We start from the raw sequence: 22025 nt of genomic DNA, 5'->3' as shown, positions 1-22025 counted from the left end.
CAAACAGATGGGGCGCGGACAAAAACTTATTGCTTAAATTTTTTGTCCAATGTGTAAAAGTTAACTAAATATTTAGAACTAAACTTTTTGATTCATTTTTTTGTCCAATATGTAAAAGCTAACTAAATATTTACAATTATTGTTTTATTTGTTTTTAGCGGAGAAAAAAATGCAAAAATTAATTTGGTGAAGTGGTCGATAGTTTCTAATGTTTCTGATAGTTACTAACGATCTTTTGTTATTCACAAAAACAGTCACTTCGGCATACATTAATACTTTTTTGTCTGAACCTCAGGGCTTTGGTTGTCGGTCTGGACATCGGGGCTTTGGTTATTGGGGCAATCGGGGCATCGGTACATCTGGGCGCTGGCCAGACTGGGCAATTAAAATTTAATCTTCATCAAATAGAATCTCCGACCAAAATTTTTACTAGACCATTGAGTTGTGTCGAATCGCAGAAATTGTACGTGATGTAAGTTGGTCTGGCTAATACCTTCCCGGGGTCGTAGACCTCATCCACAGCCATATAAAAGTTTGTATTAATTGTCACATTTAAAAATTTATACAAAGCGATCTTATTACTCAGAAACGTTTGGTTTAAAAATAAGTCTTCAAGTTTTGAGTCATTTTCATTTCATTTCACAACAGTTTCAAAAATTATTTCAGCTTGATTTTTTGTTGTACCCATAAGTACTGGTATTTACCTATAACTAATCAACTTTACTAGTATAGTGCCCTTCGATTTGTTTAAGATAGGCCTTCCTTTTTGTTCTTTCGTGTCCTTTTTAATATCAAACACAAAATTAAAGCAGATTGAAAAAAAGTTATTTTCCATAACTTTATAGTATCTTTCTAAGAAACCCATCAGTTATATAGGGCTCAGTAACTTTTTCTTGTCTGAACACCTGTTGTTCGTTGATGATTAGATCAGACCAGTCTTCTTTCTTATGTCCAGACTTTCGGTGACTATGTATGCGTATGTGTATGTGTATTTGCACTTAGCTCTTGCGGAGTTGTGTTTTTAGGTGTTCCTAGGTTTAGACCTCGATTTATGAAAAGACTTTATAATTCTAGTAGGGGGGTCCAATATTGACTATAAATACACGGTCCACCTCCTAGGTAAAGTCTTTTCATGGGTCCAAGTAAAGTCGTTTCATAACAAATTAAGGAAGAGCATGTTCTATTAATAGGTCGATTCGGGTCTTTTCATGAGTTGAGGATTGATTTTTGTGGGAATATCGCTCTTGTGGAGGTGTGTTTTTAGTTGTTGACAAATAGCAATTTAGGAACAGAGGCGTACCCTGTCGGGAATTGCTAAAAGAAGGTGTTCAAATTATCTTGAAATATTTTCTATTCTCTTTTCAATGAAGCATTGTACAAAAATACTTTTGTTAAATTGCTTTGTTCACATGCTCTGTAGAAGAACTGAAACTTAAACACGGAACATTTCAGTACACTTTAATCCTACTTCTAATAAATATTTGTGACGTCTGATAAATTTACCCTAAATTAATATGCTTCCGTTAGATGTTTATTTTCAATTTGGAAACAAAGATTTACTGCAAATGGTCAATAGTATGCCCTGTGCTTTGATGGTCGCGCAATTTGAGATCCATAAATTGACGCTTTAATCATTGAAATTGGTCGGGTACTTCTAACAGACAGTTAAGCTAATTATTCGTCTAAAATGTCTCAAACAGATAAGATAGTTTGAGTAAAAAACCGACTCCTTTCAAGGTAAAATTTCTGACATAATCTAGACGCCAGATTGGTTGTCTCTAAAAATGAAAAATTGGACTCGTTATTAAACCTTATGATAACTAAAAAAAATTTCCCTAAGTCTTATGATCAAAGGTTTTATTGAGTATCTTGAGCTCAAAATGTCCTGAATATTAGAAAAAGATCTACAAAAATTGAACGCGAATTTCACCGATCTAAGAAATCTAAGACAAATCACCAAGTTAACAATGATTTCTTTTAAGAAATTGTGGTACGAAAAAAATACTTTTTGGGATAATTGTTCGTTATCGACACCACGCATGTTGTGTATCCCAGCAGAACAGATTATGACTCCTGAATTATGACTCTATGAAACTTTCTTTTTGCTCAGCCAACTCTGGTCAATTTAGTATCTTTGAAATTGTCCAAGATTTTTTTTTTTTACTTTTCGCGCTTTTTTCTCTGGATTTCAAACGATCACGTACAAATCTGTAAAAAAAGCGAAAAAAAACAAAACAATTTTTTATTGGTTCAGTCAAAGTTTTTTTTATCTTGGCTTGAGTCTAATCTTATTAGTCGATGGAAATACTATTGCAAAAATTTACTTTTTAAGATGCAATATTGGGATAGCGAGATGGAACAAAAATAAATCTTTTTTTTTCTCTAAAGAATTGTATCAGTCAATGTCTTTAAAGAGACTTGAAAAAGTGTAACCGAAAAGCTCTTGAAATGTTGAAAAACACCTAGAACAACATTTCCAGGTTGATTATATCTTGCGAAAAAACTAGGGCCTAAAACTTTTGAAGTTTTTCTATTTCTCACATTTTAATGCCTATGAATCCTTTATTAAATGTAGTTCTTTACAAAGCTAATATTTTGAAGCTTTTCATTGTAGTTTTTCAGTGGAGTCTCTTGATGTTTCTAAATCTGAAAGAAAAGTAGCCAGTAAAATAAAAATAATTTTTCGAATTACCAAATATTGAAAAACGGTACTTTGATCTTGAGTACTTTGATTTTATCCGGGAGATACTTATTCCCTGATGACGTCTTATAATTATATAGAATCATCTTGTCGAAAACGTTGTTCGTAAAGTTTTCAGTAATTCCTTTTGTTCTGAAATTTTACGCTTAAAGTACTCTGCTGGCTGTTTTTGATATTTGGTCAAAAATCTAAGTAGATATATAAAACCACACGAACAGAAAGAATATCAAGTTGTTCAAATATGTCTCAGAAATGCTAAACTGAAAATAGTTTTAATTGAAATGGAAAAATAGGAACAATTGCATGTTTATATAGATTCTCTGGGCACCTCCTAAAGAGTCATTTGACACGTATGGTGTCCAAGGTAGTGAATTGAATTACTGCTTCATGATAAATGTTTCTTATCTTCCGCCATCTGAATTCAAATCTTTATCTTATAAACGTCCTTTTTCATGAAAATGTTTTTGCCTATTCATTCCTCAGAACATTACAAATTCTTTTTGTGTGTGCAATTTGCATAAAGACAGCAAGTATTTTTTTTTAAAATTTCTCAACAACCACAGCACATAAGTTTGTTATGAAGGCTAAAATTTTAAAGTATTTATCGTATTTTCAAAGTCTAATGTCTCATATTGCAGGGGTTTTCTTCCTTCAATTCATTTTGAGCGCTAACCAGGTTGAAAAAAATGCGCCATTATGGACAAAAGCAAGTGTTTTAGTCAGTTTGAGCAAAAATCAATTTGAATGGCATTTGACCTGAAAAACGATCTGCCAAGAAAACTGGAACTTTCCAGAATTTTACGATGATTTCTGTTCTTTCTTCTCAATTGTTGTAGTGTCCAAATTTATCAAACTATTCTTAGAATTTTATTGCTCGGAGATTTTATTTACAATATATGTAAACGTTGTTCCTGCTGTTATTTTTTAAATCAGCATATACTAATGTTAAAATTGCCTTGGTGCGTTTTGTATGGTAAAACATCTCTAAAAGTTTCGACCAAATTTCCGTTAGGACGCCAAATTCAAATTTGATAGAAGGTGATTGTTGGCGATTGAAAAAAATGCTCTTAAAAGAATTGAACAACTTTTCGTCTTTTATTTCAAACTATTTGCGCCTTTATTGTTGCTTGATAAAACAAGAATAAAGAACTTCAAAAAGATATTCAACCCAGATTGAGGTGCGCATGCATACAATTAAAAAACTAGGGTTGCGTTGCGGGGGGGGGGGGGGGGGTTGGTGAAGTAGATCCTTAGCCTAAGTCATCTTCAAGAGTCTGATCGTGTGTGATCACCGTCTGGATGGGTCTGATCATTACGCACACCTGAGGCTGACACTGGCAAAATCTCCGCCTGCATTTCAAGGCCGCGGCTCGCGAATATCGATACGGAATTATTTCAAGGTTGTCGTAGCTTTACAACTAGCATGACTATTGAGACCTGAACATTGGAGCGTCTCTGGTCGTAACTTCAGACTTTGATCCAGTTACATTAAACCAGACTATGTCCAGCCCCTCGACTTAGAGGATTAACGTCATTCCTCACATAGTAATAAAACGGAAGCTCACTATAAACAACCCTCTGATCCAGCTCTGATCTCGAAGACACGAAAATATGACAAAAAGTGGGGACTGGAATTTCGATTTGGACGCGGTAATAATTAACACTTATATTATGGAAATCAGAAAGTCATTAATGATTGTGTCAATAGCAATATCTGCAAATCTCACATTTCAGGATCGAAAATTTCGAGGTACTGTCATAACAATTGAGACGGATAAATAAAATTTGGTTAATCCGTTGGTCAATACCACAGAAATTAAGTTTGGGATAAGAATGCGTGAACTACAATAAACAATATTTAAAACCTGTAAATCAATTCATTACTATGGTGAAAGTAATCCTGAAACCCTTCCTTATCGTGTAAACATTGTAAATTAAGAAACACTCCCCTTTTGTTGCTATAAGAACCACTTGAAGCTAAAAATAAAACTTGACGATGGCAAAGGGAACTAAAATATTACTTGAAACGGCGGTCCTAAGATAAAAAAAACATTCAAAGCGTTTGACATTAAGAAAGCTTCACTCTTGACAAAAATTTTCAACTAATGCCTTAAAAAACGTTATCTTAGTTTATTGTCTTAAATTCCTATCCGTACCTTAGGTTTTGTTTTTTAGTCTGAAAGAATTGGAAAAGTTAGTAAACGTTTTCGTAAAAATTTTATCATAAATCTTAATTGCAGTTCAATTGTACTTAAGTTCAGTAAAATAGTAACTGCTTTGAAAAATCTGACCCGCAATTTTTTAAGAATTTTTTGTGCTTGGAAAATTATGTTCTGATTGTTTTAGACTTAGAAAGGAGTCTGAAAGTTAAATGAATGAAGTCAATATGCACAATAAACGAGAGCAATAGCAATCTGTTTATTTACTCTGCACAACCAACTCCTGGCAACGTTCCAACGTTTATTGGCAACGTTTAATGATAACGATCTGCCGGGTTTCCAAGCATTTGACTTTTTAGCCAGATCATTCGAATAGCTAACTTCAATGCTAGCTAGGATGCACTACACCGCAAAAGTTCTTTAACCACTTGCAGGCTCAACTGGTTTTTTAGTTCCGTTAATTTTTGCAGAGAGTTGTTAGGGATATAGTTAGAAATCCCGCCAAACATAGAACAGTTTCAAATTGTACTTTATCAAAATTCGTCAGAAAAATAATCAGAAAATATCAGAAAAATGAATCCTCAGAAAAATATTTTTCTGAGGATTCATCGAGTCTTTAAGTTCCTGTCAACAACGGATGAAATTCTCTGTTTCGGATCACTTTTTTGAAATTTTCTTTATAATGCTAAAACAAGTTAATACGTGTTGACTGATGTATTTTGATTTAATTTTCCAATTTGACAAAAAGTTTTCTGAACTTCTAGGTTTGACCACATTTGCAAAAAACATTTTAGCTTTTTAATAGTTTGCCCCTTTATTTCTTACAAACTAACATCAAGTCAGTTATTTAGTTATTTTACCAAAAAATGCCGGATACTTCTCAAAAACACTATTGGCAATAAACCTCCTTACAAAATCCTCACAAGGAACAAATGCGGCTAGTTGAAACCGCAACAATCTAGAAAAACGATCGGGAACTGCGCTTCTGTTTTTACCGATTTAAATTTTTTATGGTAACTTTTGTTCCTTTTGGTATCAGTTTGTGTTCAATTTCAGATACTTTTGACGGATGATGCAAATATTTAGACCACTTAGCTTTTTCATTTCCGTCTGCTTTAAAGATCCGTTGGCGTTGTTTTCAATTTCCTGGTTTCTAACAGAAGACAAACGGATTACTAACTATAATCACGCTTGAATTGGCAAGAGAGAGAAAAAACTATAATGTTTTGAAATGAGAACTCTTTTTCGAAATGAAGATAGCAATTAACCTTTGCAACAAAAATGTTTGATTTAGCAGAGAAGTTTGTTTTATGGCGTCATTTAAACACCCGTTTTCGATTTTATCTCTCTAGATAGTATTCCTCTCTAAAGCTACTCTTTGTTATTAAGAGGTGTTTTTAATTACTTTCGAAAAAGAAATTATGAGTCTTCCCATATCTTTTGCACCTTGTTTAGTCCTACCTCATTTGATAGATCCCATTGTTGTTGAGTTGAGGCATTTAGGGCTCACTATGAAGTTTTCCAGCAAGAGTTTAAGCCTTTGTGTTGATAATGTCACTTTATTTTTAGAAAACCATTTCGAAGTTTTGACCTTTTCCTTTACTTTTGTTCTTTGTTGGCTTGTGTTTTTAGGGTCAAAAGTGAAAGCTCGATTGAAGTCGTATAGAGGCCTAAGAAAACCCATACAAATTTATCTTTTATTGCTTATAGTTTTTATTACTTATAGCACTAACGATCTGTTTTTTCTTTAGTAAAAGTTTTTTAGTTTTATATAAGGATGGTTTTTGTTTTTTGTAGTCTCGTCTTCCACATTATTTACTGACAGATATAATCTGCTTTTCTCAGCAAACATAAGTTTTAAAATATATTATCTTTTATAACATGTTTCTAGAATAGGCTTTGGAATAGTTTGCCATTTCATTCAGAATAATTTTCCTGATTCAGGCTAAAAAAAATTATAGCAATAAATTCTTCCTTATTTGCAACAACGCGTGGAATAGTAACGAACTCATCAACTGTGATCCATCTCAAAAATTGCGCCTCGATCATGAGCTGGAATTTCAGAACAAATGCCCTTGAAAATTGCCCGGCTAAGCTATGTTCTTTTCCACATAGGCTTATCACTTCATGTCAACAAATGAGCAGTTTGGATAATGGAGTATTGATTTGTTATCTTTTAGCTTCTCTCATAAAATAGACTTGGACAAGAATGAAAGTACTAAAGTCCCTTTGAATCACAGACTAAACAGGTCAAGATAGGATAGTCCGAAGACAGAATGGCGACGCGACTTAATCGATTTTAATTCAACACTATATAGCAATTCATGTAGACAAAGAGGCAGAGTTCTAACAGATTTGCAAGAAAAAGAAACAGGGAAATGAAAACCTAAAGTCCCGTTTTTATAGAGTTTTATGGAATAGGATAGGATAGAAAATTGTGCTGGATCTAAAAAGCAACTTTGGCTTTTGAAGTAATGAAAATGAATCAAATTTAAATACAACAAACAAATGTACGAAAAATAATAATGTTTGTTAATTTGCGGATGAAAGAAATTTGCCCCGGCGAGTCTGCAATCGGATGTGCTACGACTAATAGGTCCTAACAGTACAAACGTACGTAACTAGTGGTGGCCGCCGTATTGGCCGACAGGGCGTTTAGCCGACAACCAAAAAATGAGAAATTTAACCGACAATTTAAGTAAAATGAGCAATAAAACTTATTCTGAAGCTGTGATTGGCCAATTTAAAACACTATTTCGTAAGCGGACAAAGCGGACCGCAGTTTTTTTATCAACTAGTGTAACGAAGGTCCATGCGTGGTCGGACCGTATTTTACCGCATCTGGCCATGCCTCGCGGGCCATGGCCATGCCTCAGCGGCCCGTGGGACTTGATATGAATCTATCACAACCGAACTACTGATTTATGGACCAATTATGAACTTTTATTACCAATTATGATAAAACTGTCGGCTAAATTTCTCATTTTTTCCTTGTCGGCTAAACGCCCTGTCGGCCAATTTTCCTAGCACCGTAACTAGTATACAGCAGATACAGATATTCTCAATTTCTCAAATTCTGAATCTGGGAAAAATCAGAAAATTTCTCAATGTCCCAAATTCTGGGGTATTTGAGCAATTTCTCACATAGCCGTTTGTTTTTTTGGCATTTTTATCAACATATAAGATTTGTTCGAAAACTTAGTTTTTTATTGTTTGGAAAAATAGTAAATTTAAAATAGCAGTTTCCCAATCGTGTGACATTATAGCTTCTGATGGACTCATTGTTCATAAAACGATTATTTGAGGTTATTCTTACGAATGAAATCTAAAACCACATGAAACTCATTTCTGCAGATACTCGGGACATTAAAAATGTTTAAAGAAATCTTGAGATAATATTTGAACTTTTTTGAAAGTTTGTGTGTTTTCGTTTATTTGTTAATAACTTTACAAGAAAATTTCTTCCGATTTAATTGTTTAGAACGAAAGATGACGGCGGAATCTTGGCAGATTTTAATGATTTTATAGAGTTTATAAGTTTGCTTAAAGAGAAAAACTGTGAAACAAACGTAACGGGTTAACAAAAAACTGGTTGCTTTAATTTTTGTCAAATGAAAAGATTGTGATACCTGAGGGGCTCAGTTTCAATCAAAAACTGCTAGGTCATTAAAGAAAATCGTAGGGCATTGCTATCGAAAATAAAAGCAAAATAGTTTTCGGTGTTTTCATTCATGTATTTAAATGAATTTAAATAATTTAAAATACAACTGAAAATTCTAGTTAAATGGTTGCGTATGTTTTAAGAGATAAAACCCGGGTCGCGGTTTTCGGATGAATTTTTGTAAGAAATGCGGTGAATTTTTGTAAGAAATGCGGTGATTACGGTGAATGCGGTGAAAAAAAATTAATTCACCATATTTCACCCCATTTCTTACAAAAATTCACCGCATTGGCTTTCCAACGTTTACTGAATCTGATTTAAATTCACAAGAAAAATCAGAGAACTAAGTGACAGTTGGCGCAGTGAACTAAGAAGTTGAAGGCATGCAGGAGGTAACAGGTTGAAATCCGTGTAAGGAAGCTTCTTTTTTGTAGGAATACTGAGAACGCGGTGAAAATAAAGAATTCACCGCGATTCACCGCATTCACTGCAAAAAGATGTAAGAAATACGCGGTGAAAATTATTTTTTTTCACCGCATTTCACCGCATTTCTTACAAAATTCACCGCCAAGCCTCGACCCGGGAATGTAAGAAACTTAGGTGTAATATATTAATTTCATCTTGAATAGAAGAACTTAAATACGCTCAGCTCAGCATAAACATATGTTTTTCATGCCCAAACATGTTCAGATAAGTTTCATATTTACAAAGAGCATAGTCGTCGTGAAAAAATTGCAAGACGATGAATAATTATCTTGCCGTTGTTCCTGCTGACAATCACAGCGTCAAGCAGAGAGTTTTTTTCAGCAATTTAAAATGAATTTTCACAACATCACCGTCATAAACCTTAAAATTAATATCAATGGAAGCTGAAAAATTTTAGAAAAAAGCTCTCTTTTATAAAAAAAGCCGCTTTGACGCGTATAAATATTGGTCGGCTTAATACCGAGACCCAGATAATTGAGAGAAAAATTATATCCCGTGGTATATCTATTGAAAAGTGGACATGCTTTAAATGATTAAGCAAGTGCAACTGCCCAACTATAAAATCTCGAATCTGGGAGCGGCGTATTTGCAGGGATCCTGAAAACAACTTGAATAGACTCTCTAACAGGTTATGGGCCCAGACCCTAGTCTCTGAGCTTAACCACAAAAAGAGAGACAAGATAGTTAGAAATTGTGAAAGAGAGGATGCGCAATTTAAGGGGGAGTGTTAGAAGGTCGAGAGAGAGAGAGAGAGAGAGAGAGCAAATGTAAATTGCGCATAAGATAAGCTTGACATAGCTTGACAAGAAGCTCTACTTGTTCAACGTATATTTGGATCGAGAAATGAAGCCTTGAGGAACAAAAAAGAACCTGAGAACGGGTTATAAGAAACGCCAAATTTCGAGAGCTTAAGACCAGTTGGTGTGGACTGACAGGAAACTGCACAGATTAACTGGGACCCTGGACAGTTTGGGTAGAGTTACCTAGGGATCAGGATAGTTTGGGTAGAGTAGTTTGTTAGGTACTTACAGAGTTAGAGACGGACCAGTATCTGTCGATGCAAATGAGGAATATAGACAGAAGGGAAGTGTAGCAGAGTGCATAGTCCAGCTGCAGCCACAGATTACACACAAAATGTCCCAGGGGCCACCCACTTGTCATCACCATGTACACAGTGAACAGAGGAATCGATACCAGACCTGGGAAAAGAGAACCCGACTTAGTTACCAGACCTGGATAAAAAGAGACATGAAGTTTTTTTAGTTACCAGACCTGGAAAAAGAGACATGAAGTTTTAAAGAGCCATATTAAGAGGGCATGAAGTTTTACTCAAGTTTATGAAGTGCCCGGGTGATGGAACTCGATACTGCAGTGGCGATCGGACGGTTATCTTGAAATATCTTAAAGATTGTTGCAAGATAAACGTCATTTGAAGAATCGTGCAATATCAGATTTCATATAAGAATCTATAAGAAAATATAATTAATTTCCAAATGTTTGCAAAATTTTATAAGATAACCGTTGGAGTTGGACTGGGGTTATAAAAAATCCAGACTATAATCAGCTATGATCAGACCCGTTTTTTTCCGTTTCGTGTGTGCCTCGTTCTTACCTCGTTTTCTGATGCTCTTTTTTCACCGCGTTTTTGAAAAACGCACTTTACTCACCTTCCCACCTATCGATGCATTTTTTAATAAGCTGACCACTGAGTAACAGCTAGCCCTCTGTGACTCACCAATGATCATGTCGGCACAGGCGAGTGAGATGATGTAATAGTTTGAGAATCGGTGCAGTTTCCTGTCAGTTATGAAGGCTATCACTACCAACACATTCCCAAAGAACGTCAGCAGAGACACACACACTGAAAAAATACAACCATCGAGTTGTTAATACCAAACAGCACTTGATAACCCCGGCACATAAAACTGTGTTACTGATTTTATTTGACTTTTGTTTCACATTTGTAAGGCAAAATTCTACAAAACTTACAGCTAGATCTCTCAATGAATTGAGGGAAACATTTAAATGAGATTTCACCATAACGTTCAAAAAATTCTCGAAGAATGGAGCTTGAAGTTAAACTTTGGAAGTATAACGCTATCTTGGTGCTTCATGAACTCGTTATAAAAACATAATTTTTTGTAGAAAACCAAAAACTTGAATATTACTAGTAATTGATATCGGAGATCAATGCGTTTGAAATTTGAACAACTCAAAGTTTCCTTTTACAAAATTCAGGAGAGCAGTCGCGACATAAAGGAAAAGTTAAAGCATGCAGTACTAAGTACCAGAGAACATCAGAGAGCACTAAAGGTTCGATACTTAACACCACAAAAATGTTTTTAACATGACTTTTCTAGTTCACAAGTGTCTGCAGACAACATTTATCAGGAGATTCAAAATTCTCATAAAATTAATTTAAAAAAACTAACAGAGAACGGTCGTAACCATCGCCAAGAAGAGATTTTTTTATTTTCTGTGAGTTTCCCGGCCATTGATATAATTCATTCATTTTCCCATAGAATTACTCAGTATAAAACAAAATGGCAATGATTGTGTTCGAAAGTGATCCATTAGCTGACAAAGGAGAAACATAAAGAAACATATTTAGCATAGCCGGAAAATGGCCACCACTGAGTCCCAGAAACTTTCCTTGGCATTGAAAGAACAAAACAAAGTTTAATCATACACAAAACTTTTTTCAAAATGCAATCTATTTTGATTAAAATTCGTAGTTGAACATACTCCTGTTTCCTAGTCATGGGATACAGTGATTTGGTTCTTTAACAATATACTTTAGACCTGGTAACTGAGACAATTTAGAACACAGAAAAAACACGGCTTATCTAAAACTGGGCTTTGTGGATTTGTCTTGCTTCTATTTTCGATAGTTTATCGATTATTTTAGATTGCTTTGCTGGACATCTGTTTTCTTAAAGCACTTTCAACATAATGAGATAGGAATGAAACCAGCCGGGAAATTGGGCACGAAAAATTATTCCATGCAAGCGAAACAATTAATTGGATCGCAAAATATTGGACAAGCAATAATAAGCTCACAGTCATCTCTGACCTAGAAAAAAAACTAAGAAATGGAGAAACGATGTAACAAATTTTCCTTTTTGGTCAATTTTCATAGAAAAAAACTGCTTTTGTAGGAACAAGTTTAATTGGACTTGTAATAAAAACTACGATGACTAAGTCCATTCAGTTAACAATAAATGCAATTAAACAATGAGATGGGTAAAATGCCGCTAAAATAGCTCAAAAGACCTTTAGTTACCAAAATCCTTTAACACGATATCAAAACAGCCAGAATATGTTTAAATTAGCAATACCATAATGTATAAGACAACAAAAAAACTTAAGAAAACATCGAAACATAAAAAAAAACAGCGTGAAAGATAAACAGCCTCTCTTGAGCCAAAAATATTGCTCACATAGCCAAAATTTTTGCACCTAAATTTTTTGTTCTGTTTCAAAATAGAGGTGTCTTTTCTCTGCAAAAGAGCACTATCTTTTCTCTGCTCTTGGATAAAGCTCACCAAAACAACTTTTCAAACTTTATTCACTCACTGAACCTTGGGTTTCTTTGCTCGCTCACCTATCAACAAAAAACAGAAAATCATAACGCTTCATCTGTTCACAATAACACTTCTCCAGCACTTCTCGTCAAGTCGTAAAAAATATTTAAGCTGAGAAGAGGAGGACGGCTATTAAAAATACAATTCGTGTATGTTTTTTCAACAAAAGTTTCTGTATGAATGGAATTTTTTTTTGGTAAAACTCTTTGGTAAAAATATTATAAAAGTATCAACTTGATTTACGCCCACTTTACAACAAGTCCTTTTTCTCATTAAAAATATAACAGGGATTACTCAATAAAAACTCCTTTTATTCCTTAAATCGAATAATTAAATTATACGTTGCTTTATAAGACTATTCGCAAGTATATAATTACATTTTTGAACTCATTAATTGCTTTGTTCCCATTTACAATAAAATGCAGACATTTTGATTCACTAGAACAAAACCGATCATGAAATATTTACTGAAGCTGCCGAATAAAATATTCAAGTGAAGGATGGTCTCATAATTCAGTATAGAGATTTTCCTTATCAGGAAACTAACCGGCGAAAGGGCGATTTTCTTTTTAAGAGGATTTAGATGATTGTTCTAGATTTCCTGTCGAAGTAAAGGTACAGCTATAAAAGTCTGTAAACGTTTCCTAAGAAAACATAGCAAATAAAAAAGGTGAAAATTATATCATTAGATACCTGAACAATTTGCAAACTTTTGCTTTTTTCAAACGTAGAAAGTCATCGGTATGTTCAAACCGAAAGTTGTTTAAGATTTGTTACCTTTTTGAATGAACGAATCAACGATTTCTTACGTTTAGTAATCTAAAATTCACACATTTCTTACGTATTTAAACCAAACTCAAAGAATTTTCTTAAAATAATATAAACAGGAGCTTTCTTACGATCCAAATAAAGAAATAACAAACAAATATAACGTTAAAAACTGAGCCTACCAAATATTTCTAACAAAATTTGTTGTTTTTGTTTGGTCTTCTGGACAATAGTTCTCAAAAATGTCCCAGGAATTGGACAGTTTGTTTTCATCATTAGATAGATAGCCTTTTTGCTTGATCACGCTACCAATAAAATCACTTATTTGAGTGTTCTTTTGAGTGAAAAAGAATGCTTTAAGATCTTCTACTCCTCTTGAACTTTCACTTATCTAATATTTGTTGCACAGCTTAGGACGTCCTGGATTGCTCATCATACACAATTTTTAACAGCCATATTAGGTCATATATGATTCTTAGTACTCAGACTACGTCATATATGCTTCATATGATCTCAAGGTCATACAAGGATCATACAAAAATAAAAGCTGTAAAAAACTTAAATCATTACCCATTAACTACTGAGATAAAAAAACCTTTCAATGCAGCCGTAGTATGAAAAATCAATTCATGGTAATCACTCAATTTCGTATATAATTTCTAAGTAGTCCTACAAGGATCATGAAGGATTGCATACAAGTCATGGGTCGTATTGCAACAGTGTCAGTTAGCCAATTTTGCGTTTTCAAAAAACTTGCTATCTACGAGCAGTAGTACCTATCAACTTTGATTTCTTTCATTCCATACAAGGATTATGTATGACTTCTGTGAAGTCACACACAAGGATCGTACTAGGAAATGCTTTATGATTTTTATGACATCCTATATGAACTTTCTATGACTACTCAGAAATTTCAACCCGATGTGCTTTCTAATTTGTAGACCATACCCAGATAATCTATTCTGTTTTCAGTGGTGAACATTGAAGCAACATGTACTCATCTTTGCATCTGACTCTACGCTAGCGTTTAAACATTTGAGACAATTGAAACAAAACTTGTATCAGTTTCGTATGGTTGTTTTGTCAAAAAACCAAAGTTCAGGAACAAATATCAATTTTTACATTTATGCATATTGAAAAATGAAACGAATTCCGCAGTAAGTTTCGTTGTCTTTGCTCAAAGCCTTCGACGTTTGGTTTCAACTGTTTTTTTTCGAATCCAGGACTATTTGAAAAAAACTAGCCCGATTTACTAGCGAAAAATACTAGCGAAAAAAACTAGCCCGATTTTTTTCTCAGGGCAATTCTGATCGATTGGTATTGTTTGCAAAGATATACAAAATTGCGATCACAGTGGTTGAGCAGAAGTTTGAAAAATTTTCGTTAATCCCATTTTTTATACATTTGGCCGGTTCACACTCGGTTTTAACGACGTAAAGACTCCTAAGTTTACGTTTGTACGCTTCAAATTGTTCAAAAGTTGTTTTTAAAAAAATCGAAAACTAAATGATCTAGAAACAATGATTCGGTCGTTGAACCAATATTTTAAAAAATTTTGTTCATCCCATTTTAAGTAATTTTTTACATTTTGACCATTTCACACTCGTTTTTAAAGACGTAAAGACTCCTAAGTATACGTTTTGTACGCCTCAAATTGTTCAAAAGTTATTCCAGGAAACTGGCGTTGTAAATTTAGCAATTGGAAATTCCATCGGAGGCAAATTCAAAATTATTTCTGGCAAATCCAGAACAAAAACAATTTCAATTTTTCGGTTTTCGTTTGGAAATTTTTATCGACCAAACCAACTCACGTCTTTTCGAAAACATTTATCGAAAGCATTTATTATTATTTAGTCTATCCAATACCACGGATTATACCTGTAAATACCGATTAAATAGATTTAGCAAATTATTAAATCCTACAACATCATTTACTTCCACTGAGCGAAAAAATGAACTCAACCGAAATTTCAGACAAAACTGCTTTTACTTCAAATGACATTTGACATTTACATAAGAAAAAAAGTGTCAGTGTACATGAGGCCAGTAAAAAATTGTTTATGCGTTTGGAGAAATCAACGCTAGATTTGTCTTCACCAACATCAATTTAAAGATTAGTACAGATTAGTTAAGACTACTTGTTATATTGCAATTGCAATATTGTGAAATTTTGAATGATTGTTCCTTTATTTTTGTTAAAACAGAAGCAGCTGTTGTAGCCAGAGTTAATTTCAGATGATACTTTCTGCTTAATTGGGAATTTCACGTTATTTTTTTCGCCACTGCGAATTCCACGAAAACGGATTAAATTTTGCTATCAAAAAGTGAACCAGAAAAAAAGTTCCAAACTAAACTGATGAAAGAAGTTATTGCAAATCTTGCTGTTTATGAAAATTCTGGAAAATGGTTCTTCTCCTAATTAAAAACTTTTCTGAAATATAAGAAAAGAAAAAAATTGCATATATTTCGGTATTAGAGAATGCATTTGACACCATTTTGTCAAGTAAATCTTTTCTAAAAATTACTGCTGAATTAAAATTAAAAAAAATTTTTTTGTTCGATAGGGCTGTTGAATAACTCGAACGATTTCTCAGCACTAAAATTCATTAGCGTAAGTGTTCGTTCCTAACAAATCAAAAATAAAAGGGGATAAAAATTTTTAAGAAAAAGCAGTCCCTTAAGATTCTTAACAGCAGGGATCAACAGAGGACTATTTACTATAAATACTTTTTTGGAAGATACTATTGGGTCACATCGGAAAACTAATAATATACAGCGCTGAAAAAATCAACTTAAATCTGATTGAAACTAAAGACAGCAATCTTGAAGTCAAGCAGAAGTTTAATATATTACAACGTTTTTGGTCAAACCACTCATTTAGCAGAATCTTATTTGCGTTCAAACACTTAACAAAAGAAAACATCGGGGATAAAAAAAATTCGAATGTAACATTTTCTCCACAAAAATCATAGATCGCTCAAATAATGCGCAACGAAAAACTCAAGTCGCTAGAGTTTATGCTAAAAAATTGCATTTGGATGATTTCATAAATTAGCTGTGTATTCTAACCCCATTTTGGAAAAATAAGGGATTAAGTTGAAGACTTTATTTAGTTGCAATTCTTCTATTTGTCGTAACTGTTAACCAGATCCGAATGGGAACATATATTGATGAGATCCCGGAAAGATCTCGCAAACTTCGAGAAAAAAATTTAGTCGAAAAAAAGATTGGAAAGGGAATGAGAAAGCTCTGTTGGAGGGGGGGGGGGGGGGGGGTGTATGGATCCAATAAAATTACCATTTTGAACTTACTTTCCGGTAAAGGAACGAAATTTTGTTCTCGCGTTGAACTCAAGTGTTCTTAATGAATGGTTGAAATAAAAATTTATTTATAACTAAAAAACGTCGCCCTCTTGCAAAATAAAAAAACTGAGCTGAGCATTTGTGGTCACCGAATTATCCAAAATTATATCAATTATAAAAATTCATTTTCGGTCTGCTGTCGTTTTGGTTTAATATCGGGCCCCATATATGTTACTTGTATTTCATTACTAGTGTCAAAAGAGAAAATGGTAACAAAAGATAGAATCTAAATAAAAAACAGGGCCATTTTATTTCAGATTTTAAATTCTCGATGACCCACAATGACTTAATATTAAAGTAAAAATGTAAAAGTATAGTAGCAAATTTTGCCTCGTTAACCACAAAGAACAAGTAAGGGAATCTCACATTGTTGACTAATTTTAAAATTGTTTCGCAGAAATAGAACTGCTCACACGCAGAACCTAGATGCTCCTGTTAAATATCAGCATTGTTATCCCGAATTTCATTTCTTCTCCCTGGTGACTAGCTAAAATTTCCTAAATTACCTATTTTGTCCCCTGCCTAGTAAAGTTATAAGTAAGATCTGCTCCAATTCAGATCAAAAATCTCTCAATTTCCGAAATTTGAAACACCCCCTTTTAGGCAAGAAATTTAATACATTCTATGTCCTAATTTGAATCCTGCTATAATATACTACAATATATTGCATATATAATCGATGTTATATGTATAAAAATCAGTTCTTAAGTAGATAATAGTACAATTTTGCAGTAGAATTAGAGCTCAAACTATTGTTTCGCCTTTTCACGTTCATTGTTTAAAAAGACAATCACTGAAGCTGCTCTTTAAAAATTTCTTTGTCATTTTTCAGTCACGGAATTTTAGGTTTTATTAGCCTGGTCATTAAAATAGGCACATGTTTTCTCCTCAGTCAAATAAAATTTTACTTCCATAAAAAACAAAATAAATATAAAATCCCGAATTTAACGGATGTATGATTAAAGGATCTGGGATAACTGGAAAGAATACGTTTTGACTGATGTGTTATTCCTTAATTCCACTTTTGTTTCCCAATTACAATGATGCTTTTTGTTCTCAGGAACATTATGTTCTGTTTGGCCGGAGTTAATCCAAGCCAGAGTCTAGAAGATCGACTTCGCCAATTGTATCGTAGAGATTATAATCGATTCTAAAGGCTGAATTGAAACCGTGAAGTCAAAAGAAGATCACCTGAGTGATTGTTAGAGAGCAAAAATCCAGAATCAAGTCTGTAGAAATTTCCTACTAGAACAAGAATATAGGCGTCTTTACGATTATAGCCCTCATACTCCCCGTCTTTCCCCCAATTTAGAGGACATAGAACGTATAGCTCCTATGAACCTAAATACATCATACTGGGGGGAGGGAGTTTTGTGGAAAAAATAGGTGAAGACTCGAAGAATCTATTGGTGTTTCAGACAGGACTGAATAGAAAAATTAAAATTAAGCATACCCACTTATTTTAATTAAACGCCAAATTAATCTATGCATGTTATCTGTATATGCTCCTTATCTCCAATATAACTTAATCAAGGCAAATGAGCACGAACATGCCTGTTTTACATGAAAAAAGTCGTGATTTTTTTTTTGATTAAATTAAGCTGTTTAACTTCCCTAGTCTAATGGCGACGCTTATCTTGCAAGATCTTGCAATGTTCCTTGAAAAGACGCTTATCGTATAAGATCTTGCCAGATTCTTGCAAATGACACCTATCCTGCAAGATGCAAGATCCAGACGCTTATGTTGCAAGAATCTTACAAGATCTCGAAAGATGAAGCTGCAGTTTCAAGGAATGATTCACGCAAGGATCGAATTCTTTTATGAATTCAGTCCATTGACTGACGTTTCATATTGAGTCAAGCTATCCTTGTTTTTTTTTTAAATAATTCCCGTTGATTTATTTCTTTATTAGTCTTCGGATCAGCATGGACCAGGGTTGTTCGACAACTAAGAGTAAACGTTGCCATCAAATTGGGAGGTGTTGCATTTTCATCTGTTACTACCAAACGGTTCATAATAAAGGTTTTAAAGGAGTTACACGTGGGGGCGATTTCGGTAGACCCGCAGAAGCTGGGAAGGGGGGGGGGGAGGGAGCTGGGTCAGGCCGGGGAGAGGGGGAAGGGGGTCGGTTGGTGCTACAGGGTGCATTGCTGCCACCGGGCGCTGAAATTGGATCCAGTGTTCTTGTTTGTTTGCGTTTGTTTGCATTTTTCAGAGATTTTGAAGCTCAAATGGCGCGGCTAATTCAAATTTAGCCAAACATGCGAGTTATTCGAAAATTTTATTTTTTGGTTTGTTTCTATGAACAGAATGATTAAACTGTTATACACCATGCACAGAATGTGTGTGATTCATGTGTGATATTACTCCTGACCAGCACTTGATCAGTAAGGTTTCTTTCATGTTCATATCTACAGCAGTTTTGGCACTGACAGATGTTAATCTGCGCAGACTAAACACAAAATTAAAACTGGAGAAACACAGAGCCAAATCTGTTTAAAATTGGGATATCATATAACAGTAGTTAGAAGCACTGTGAGCTAAGTACGGGTATGGAAAAAATTTTTAATAAATTGAGTCAATTAATCAAACAGAAAGTGTAGAGGTTCGGTACAATGAGGTGGTTTTATAGACCTTCTATGAATTCACTTAGAAGAACTTCATTATAAGAGCTACCCTACGAACTGGAACTTTTGTTTGATTTGTTCACTCTAATTTATAAAGTTTTCTTCCAGAAATATAGAAAAAGAATCAACTGCAATTATTTGAAAAAAACAGGGATAGAAATTACAAACAGAAAAAAAATTAGCAATTCCCCGGTCTCATTTTGAAAAAATTACGAGAAAAATACGAACGTAAGGGACATTGAAGTGTATAAAAGAACTATTAAAAAATCAAAACTTTTCGGCAATTTCAATGCGAATTTTAGGCGCTACAGCTGAAAACAAAAAATTTCGCTGTCGTATTACCAAGATGGCACTAGTTGATACGGCTTTCTGCTTCTGTTCGTCGAAAAACGCCATGCAATGGATGTAAATCGCAAAAACTTCATAACTTTTTGTAATGTATAAATCTCGACAACATTCGATAAATTAAATACTTTTATGATGCCTGCATAAAGCAGCAGTTAGAAAATATTTCAACCTGGTCCTTCAAACTGTACTAAGATTGTTTATCAAATAATTTTTATTAGCGTTGAGTGCCTCGACAAATAGTTAACTATTATTGTATTACAGATGTATAGCATGCAAGTGCTGTGAATGTCAAAATCAAAAACAAGCTGGAGAAGTTGACATCCAAAATTAAGTTCTTTTTTATAGATTTTCATTGCTAAGTCCTTTTGGTCTGTCACCAACAAACAAGTTCGCCCTCATCATAGAAAGTAGCACGTTCTTGTTTCATCTTTTAAAAATGAAGAAAAATATAAACAAACCTTTTATTTTTTGTAATAGTAGCCTAAAAACATGGGTGTTAAGCATAGGATTCAATTTAAATCTTTTAGTTTCTATTTGTGAATGTTAATAGACTTCTTGCATTGAAAAACTCAAAGTAAGCAAAATTTTCATCAATTCTCAGAAATTTCATTTTAGAAATGAGTTCAAGTGACCTTGAACTTAACTTCCAAATTTGCATCTCTAACTATATTGAATTATTTTTATCTACTCCTCCACACAAGTTAAACTCAAAAGATGAAACACCACACCCCTAAAGAAAAACAATTGTGAATTTAAATTGCCTGTCTTTGACACTTGTAAATAAAAAATTTCAAACGTTTTACCAATTTCAGAGCACATTTGAAGACGAAAATAGTCATTTTGTCATTCTGAAGAGAAAACATTCTTTCCCATTGCAGTTCACAAGCAGCAGCGTGTTAGCTGTAGCAACATTGAACGAAACTAAAATATCTTCTTAAAAATTTCTCTAACATTGACAGATGAATTTGTTGTTTTTTACATGGAATTTCTTAAGTACGTTATGATTGTGAAGTTTCGTTGATAAAGCTTAAATTATTCCTAAGACTTAACAAAAGTAGGAGATAGATGCATTTTTGTAGACGAACAAAAATATAGACGTTAAAATAAATATAGACGGACACCCAATTTGAGACTAAAAGAAAATAAGGAAGCCTAGAAAAGGCTAACCTTAAAAATGCATGATCATTTTTTCAGAGAAACCCATTCAAATTTCAACGTAGACTTTTTACAATTTCCCAAGATAATAAATCGGTCATTTCTCTCACGAAGAGCTAAATTTGGGCTGGGATGCGTATTGTTGTGATAAGATATGGGGAAAATAGCAACCAATTTTGAAAATATGAAAAGAAGGAAAATTTTCTTGATTACGATAAGGCAATTAAAAGCCTCTTTTTAGCAACTGATTTGCATTCATTGGTCTTAAATATCCAAATCACGCTTAACGAAGCCGAAAGAGAATACCGCAGATTTCGTATGAATTTACAATTCTACTGTTTTTTTTTAAAAAAAACATGTTTTAAACCATTTATGCATATTTTGGCTACTTTTTGAAATCAACTTTCATGCTCTGAAGTCTATGCGCTACCAATTATGCACTATTTCAACAGTAATATTTTAAAAAGCGCAACGCTCAAATAAAAATAATCAAATATACGCATTAGGTCAAAAAATCATTAAATTTCTTCCGTTAATGTCTTTTCTCTCAGCTTAGTTTTACGACACCATTGCCTTTTACGTAATTGTTTTGTGTTAAACATCCGCCCACTAAGGGCGTAAAAGGGCGGGAACAGAAAGGCCCTAATCAAAATGCTTAATGCACAATCGGCTAAGAGGTCTTAAAGGTAACGAAAGTTTTCATGTGAATAAAACGGAAAGTTTTCCTGATGAGTGAAGGCGAAATGCTGTAAGTATATTCTTCAGAAATGGACTTAGGGGTTAACCTGAAAATGACAAATGTAGCGCAATTAATTCGTCTTCACTCGCTAAGAGAAATAAGATGCACTTTTCAAATTTGAAGGGCGTGAAAAAATGGAATGTCCTGGGGCTATTTGATAATTTCTTATGCTTAAATACTAAAATACCAGGTCGTAAGAGCTATTTCCGTAACGAGGGCACCTTGATCTTTCATGCTAATGATGATAACATTTTAATTTCTTGAACGCAATTTTTAGATTTTTATATTTACTGCAAGATGTTAGAATATCGATCAAACTATAGTCGAAATATAGTTGAACTTAGAGAGAATTAATAGAAAGAAAGTTTAACTCAGCAGATTACCAAGACAGGAGCAAATTGAGTTTGGTTACAAAGTTTATATAAATGAATCGC

At 33.8% G+C, this 22025-nt stretch overlaps 1 protein-coding gene across 1 annotated transcript in view; it reads right to left on the bottom strand.

Moving 5' to 3' along the window:
• The window catches only part of LOC142337978 (muscarinic acetylcholine receptor M2-like), a 115154-nt gene that overhangs the window by 80125 nt on the left and 13004 nt on the right, over positions 1–22025 (bottom strand). The window contains exons 2-3 of the mRNA XM_075387612.1: positions 10743–10868; positions 10037–10206 (exon numbers count right to left, since the gene is read on the bottom strand). Of these exons, the coding sequence (XP_075243727.1) occupies positions 10037–10206; positions 10743–10868 (296 nt within the window). The remainder of the gene's footprint in view (positions 1–10036; positions 10207–10742; positions 10869–22025) is intronic.

The sequence above is a fragment of the Convolutriloba macropyga genome, chromosome 4 (assembly GCF_964194025.1).
Source record: "Convolutriloba macropyga chromosome 4, txConMacr16.3, whole genome shotgun sequence".
Taxonomy (NCBI): Eukaryota; Metazoa; Xenacoelomorpha; order Acoela; family Convolutidae; genus Convolutriloba; species Convolutriloba macropyga.
This window is presented reverse-complemented; position numbering and strand designations above follow the sequence as displayed.